At 49.3% G+C, this 6,000-nt stretch overlaps 1 protein-coding gene across 3 annotated transcripts in view; it reads left to right on the top strand.

Annotated features, from left to right (window-relative positions):
• SNX27 (sorting nexin 27) overlaps positions 1–2,142 on the top strand; it is a 47,358-nt gene extending 45,216 nt beyond the window's left edge. For 2 of the 3 annotated variants that reach the window (XM_044991270.1, XM_044991269.1), the window contains one exon: positions 1,979–2,142. In XM_044991270.1, the coding sequence (XP_044847205.1) occupies positions 1,979–2,026 (48 nt within the window). In that variant the 3' untranslated portion in view covers positions 2,027–2,142. Of the gene's footprint in view, positions 1–124; positions 584–1,978 lie in introns of those variants that run through there. The other variant, XM_044991268.1, reaches the window with a different exon arrangement.
• Positions 2,143–6,000: the final 3,858 nt, after the last annotated feature.

Consider the following 6,000-nt stretch of genomic DNA (forward strand, 5'->3'; position numbering starts at 1 on the left):
AGAGTAGATCACATGGGTGACCAGTGCTTAAACGCTGTGGTGATAAGCACTAAATTAGAGAAACTCTGGAGAGGGGGGAGCAGCCTTGACTGAGGGAAGCCGTGTGTTTCTGTTCCCTCTGCAGGCTCCCAAAGCAATCTGCAGAGAGAGCAATCCAGCCACCTGTGAGTGGACAGCCTGGGCACCAGGGCACGGTGGTCACGGGATTGGGAGGGGAAGGGGAGACACAGGACACCTGGGCAAAACCCTCTTGTGAGATCTTTAATGACCATTCGGCACAACCAGGAACTTTGCTTTTTAAAAGCCTTGTTCAAAAGTCAGATGAATTTACTTCAAAGAGGTGCAAGGTGTGTGCAACCTGTCTGGATTCCCCTCCCTCCCTCTCTTGGGAGTTCACCTGTTTCAGGCCAGATGCTGGTTCCCCTCCAGAGCATGGCTTCCCATGCCCACTCGCCGACCCAGCGCTATGGCAGTTCTACCTCTAGAGAGAGGGGAGTATAAACCCCTCCCCTTTTTAACACACTTCCATGAGACCGACTGCAGCTTCAGCAAAGGCTTCCGCTCCTTGCTGGGGGGGGGAAAGGGGTTTAATTTACAGCTGCACGCCCAGGGGGAGTAGATCTTTGCTATTGCTGCCTGCGGCAAGGCTGGTCCTCCAACCCTTGCTTCCAGTGATGGTAATTACTACTGGTTATTGGTGTCATCCATCAACCCTGCTTGTGCTGCTGCTGCAGGGAGTGCAGTGGCAGCAGAGCACTGCAGCCTGCGCATCCCAAGGTGCTGGGGATCGGAGCTCCGGGTACAGAATCACTTCTGCACCCAGCGCTGGCAAGGAATCCATGCATGTGTGTTCGGAGATCTGCCTGCTCTCAACCACCGCGCTGTTGTGTTTTTAGACAGACAAACCTAGGATGATGATGGGTGTGGGAATCTGAGGGGGAGGCTGCTTCATGCGGTAGGTTAGAGCACCAGTCGTTCCCCTCAGCAGTGCTGTCTGGGTCACAAGTGAACGGTCGATTGCAGAACCTTCATTCGGTCTAGCTTCACTGCCGGGCTGTGCCCAGGATTGGGGCTTGAGGCGTTGGTAGAGCTGGAATGGTCCAGGGGGCAGTAGATGACGAATGAGGTGAACGAGTGGGGGGGGAGGGAGGGGCAGGACTAGTGTAGCAGGTGGCGGAGTTGCAGGTCAGCACTGAGGAGCATTAGCGGAGTCTCATGTGACTTGGCCCAGGAGGTTTCATAGTCATAGACTGCAAGGCCAGAAGGGACCTCTGTGATCATCTAGTCTGACCCCCTGTAGAACGCAGGCCAGAGAACGCCTCATAGACATTCCTAGAGCAGAGCTGTTAGAAAAATATCCAGTCTTGATTTAAACATGGTCACCGGTGGGGAATCGACCACGACTCTTAGTAAATTGTTCCAAAAGTTCATTCCTCTCCCTGTTAAAAACGTTTGCCTTATTTCCAGGCTGCATGTGTCTCGCTTCAACTTCCAGCCATTGGCTGGTGTTCAACCTTTCTCTGCTAGACTGAAGAGCCCGTTAGGAAATATTTGTTCCCCACGTAGGTACTTACAGCTGATCAAGTCACCCCTTAGCGTTCTTTTTTATTAAGCTAAATAGATTGTGCTCCTTGAGTCTCTCTCTGTAAGGCAGGTTTTCTAATCCTGGTAGCCCTTCAGTCATGGGAGGGAGTTTAGTTTAGTGGTGAGACCCAGCAATGGGGAGGGGTCTAGTGCTTAGAGTAGGGGACTGGGAATTGGAATTAAGACTCAGTGGTCTGTTCTTTGCTTTCCCGTGGACAATTCAAGTGACGTCGGGGCAAGTCACCCCCTCTGTGCCTCAGTTTTCCCCTCTGCAAAAGGGGCTGCCCTCTGTCTAACTTGTCCCAAGAGGGTTGTTGATTAGCGAGGCAGTAAGAGCAAACCCAGAGGCTTACTGTAAGTAACATCTTTTTCATTTCCCTTTCTTCTCTTTCAGAATATCTTTCAGATGGCCAGATCACAGCAGAGAGACGCCGCCACTTAGCCCCTCCTGTCGTGGAAGAATGTAAACCCCCCCCTCCAAATTAACACTTAAAAAAAGATTTAAAAAATTCTGTTATTGTATTAAAAGCCCTGAAACTAAATATTATTAATAACAAACCATTTGTGAATTTCATGGTTATGGAATTAAGCAACTAGGAAAAAACCAGCAGGCTTATCAGAGTAACAAGAGGGGAAAACTTTTCACCAACAGACAAAATCCACCCAAGGGTATTCTGTTTTTCTTTTTTCGTTTCACTTGGGTCCTCCATTGGAAGATGGACTGTGCTTATATTATATTTTTTACAACTGGAAATAGAAATGCCATCCATTTGCACTGTTCAGACATATATATGTATGTATGTATGTTAAAAAAAAAAAAAAAAAGGAAAAAAAGAAAGTTATATATACAAAATACCACACGTATATACATATATATATTTCTTTTAAAATTTCATATCAGCAGCAGTACCTTTTCTAAGCTTGCGTTTTTACACGCATCTCTTTCCTCCGAATCCATCGTGTTTTTTTAAAAACTAACTTTAATGGAAAAAAAAAACGAAAAAAAGTAACATTACAGGGAAATACCTCTCCTCTCAAAGGACCTTGACACGTTTACAAGCTTTTAATTTTGGTTCTTTTTTTTTTCTTTTCATTTTTTGCATTGAACCTTTTTGAGAAGTGTGTAAAGCAGCTGGCTCCAGAACTAGTGGGACAAGGAGAGAGGGGATTTTATTCACTGATGGTCTGATCCTGCCTCCTTACCTCGGGTAGCGTTTAAAATCAGTGGGGCTGCTTGCGGGTGTAAATGTTCATGACGGGTGTGATGCTGTAATTGATGGGACTCGGAAAGCTATGAGTAGGATGGGTTTTGAGTTGGCCTCAGTGGACTTTGGGTCAAAACTGTAAGGACTGAAATTCACCTCTGTGCCAAAGTGCCAGATTAAGGCCAATTCTCCGTGTAAGGCCCACTGCAATCATCGTTTGAAGGGTTAAGTGGACCTGGGATGGTGCATAGTCCTTGCGCTGGTGCTCTGGTCCTCAGGCAGAGGTGCAAAAAGGAGACCCGCAAAGCAGAATTGGCTCTGTCCAGCTTGGAGGGGAAGTGAGGCTCCGTCTGTGGCCTTCCCCACAACTCGATCAGATCTCTCTGGGGCGGGGCGAGACAGCCCAGAGCTGTCGAAGCCAAAGAGCTGGTATCTTCCTGATGGGCTTCGGCTGCTCCTTGCAGCTTCCCAGGACAGAAGCAGCATTGTTTGGGTGCGGCGCTGACGCCTGTATTTCGCTAGCAGTCGATCAGCCCAGGCAGGGTGGGGGAGACGAGGTCTGGCAGTGCAGAGTGGCTGCCCCGAGCAGGGACGGGTTTTAAACAGCCCCGTCTCTGTGAGAATTTGAACTGTTCTAGCCAGCCAAGCAACAGCCTGGGTAATTCCTCTGCTTTCCTGCATGTGCCCTCCGCCTGCTCTTGAGCAGAACTGAGCGTCTCCGAGCGCTTTTCAGTGCAAAGGCTTTTCTGTAGGGGAGGGGGCTCTGGCCCTGTATAGACCAGGGTGTTATGAATTGCTGCTGCTTCACCTCCCCCCGGCCCCGGGTGTGTGGTTCTAGGACTGGACGCAGGGAGCCAGCTGCAGGTTGAAGGACCTGAGGAGGCAGCCGTAGGCTAGAGGACGCCTGAGGTTAGTTTGCTAGTGCGCAGTCAGGTCATCCTTATAGCCGCTCAGGTTGATTTATCGCCTCGACTGGTGTTTTGGCAACTTCTTCCCGTGTTGATCTAGGCTGGGGTCCCTGTGGATCATAGTGGTAACTCTTCACTTGCCCATTCCAGCCAATGGCCACGGTGCCCTTGCCAGCGACCTGGTCTGCTGAGTGCGAGGCCCAGCTGGCATGGTAGCAGTACAGTACTGCCCTGCTGTGGGACTCGGTGCCATTGGAGGCCCCGCTCCTTGTCTTGCCTTCTGGGCAGGCAGGGCTGGAACTCGGCACTTTCAGCTCCATGGTGGGTCAAGGGGAGAGGTCTGACAGCCCCACCTTTGATTCAGGAAGAACATCAAAGGGAGCCTGAGGATCTTGAAGGCGAGAGGCTAAGGAGAGCAGGAATGAATGAACAGTCTGTATGGACAGGATGGGAAGAGGAGAGGGAAACGGGAGCAATGGAATTGGCTTACCGTCTTCAGAAAGGACAGTTGACAGCTTTCCCCTGAGCTGGGTTGTCTGTTCCCCATGCATCTGAGAAGCTGCAAAGAAAGCCCCAAGCTGAGGCCTGGGCAGGGCTTCCTGCTTGCTCTAACTTGATACACCCTTACCTTGAAGAATCCGTCTCTTTATAAAGCAGGACGGCCCTTGAGGCTCGTGGTACCCAGCTCGCCACACGTGGGATCTGACATTGCCTGTCATGGCATGAAGCCAGTGTGGTCTGCCAGGAAATGCTCTCTAAAGACAGACAGCATCCTCCGAGTCACAATTTCAAAGCGGGAGCAGCGTTAGCTTAGGAGAAACGTTGGCCTTGTACTTAGAGGCCAGCATAACACTGGATTCTAAATTTTTGCCTCCAAAATGTCTTATTTCTGGGTGTGAATTAGGTAGCTTAGGTACACCAGTCTGAGTGAGTGCAAAGAATTAAAGGCTGCAGTAGGAACTCTGTACTTTAGATCTTGAATTAATTACATATCCCTTCTGCAAAGAAAACAAATGGAGCTGAGGAAGCTGGATGGCTCTGTATAAGGGGCTTTAATACGTTAACCCATTGGATGCCTTGGTGCACAGAAACCCGCCTCCTTTAATTTGGTATTGCTGGACGCAACCTAAGTATCTGGGTCAACAGGTTATGCAAACCAGCTTTTGTGCCCTGTAGACGGCATGAGGAAAGCAGCTTCTAAGTTTTCTCAATCAGAACTGGATTTGAAATTGACACGGCTCACTCAAAGCTAGATGCTTATTGAAATAAGAAACTTGTTGGGGGTGGGGGTTAGTGCTTTTAGAAGCAGCTGAAGTCTAGATTCAGGGCAGCTGTGAAAACGTTATCGAAGTTTTTGCAAATATCCCTCTTACTTCCCACCTCCTTTCCTGGTCTGTGGCTTCTAGATGCCCCAGGCTTAATTTCCTCACTCCCCTGAATCATTTAATTGAACATAACCCAAGAACCAGGGGCCACCCAATGAAATTAATAGGCGGCGGGTTTGAAACAAACAGAAGTATTTCTTCACATGATGCGCTGACTGCCTGTAGAACTCGTTGCCAGGGGATGTTGTGAAGGCCAAAAATATAACTGGGTTCAAAAACGAGTTAGATGAGTTCATGGAGGACAGGTCCATTGATGGCTATTAGCCAAGATGGTCCGGGATGCAAACCCATGCTCTGGGTGTCCCTAAACTGTCAACTGCCAGAAGCTGCGACTGGATGACGGGATGGATCACTTGAAATTGTTCCGTTCATTCCCTCTGAAGCATCTGGCACTGGCCGCTGTCGGGAGACGGGGTCCTGGCTAGATGGACCATTAGTCTGACCCAGTGCAGCTGTTCTTATTTTCCAGCCCTATGTACAGGGACATAGTGCACGTGATGTAGGACCTAAGTAGTGATGGAAGCACAAAATATTGGTTGGAACATGAAGTGAATTATTTTTTTACACCACCTTTAGATCTAAGCTGGTCAGAAGCCGGGTGGGTTTGGGGAGCAATATTAGTTTTTCTTCTGCAATCCCAGGCTGCTGGTGGCTCCTTTGGGCCGCAAGGTTCTTCTCTTTGTTAATTTAAAAGAAGCTTTTTGTGTCCTGTAGCAACTGTTGCTCCATGCAGCAGAGAGTCATTTACAATATAGAGCAGCCCAGGCCACTGGCCGTGGGCAGATAATCCAAAGTTTGGGTGCGTGTTTGAAACCTGTTCAGAGGGTGTGGCTGGGGCCCGGGACAGGTGCCGTTGGGTTCAGAACGCTTGTGCCTTTCCAAAGTCGCTCTCCCCTTAAGCATCTTCCTGTAGGGCAG

The sequence above is a fragment of the Mauremys mutica genome, chromosome 17 (genome assembly GCF_020497125.1).
Source record: "Mauremys mutica isolate MM-2020 ecotype Southern chromosome 17, ASM2049712v1, whole genome shotgun sequence".
In the NCBI taxonomy this organism is placed as follows: domain Eukaryota; kingdom Metazoa; phylum Chordata; order Testudines; family Geoemydidae; genus Mauremys; species Mauremys mutica.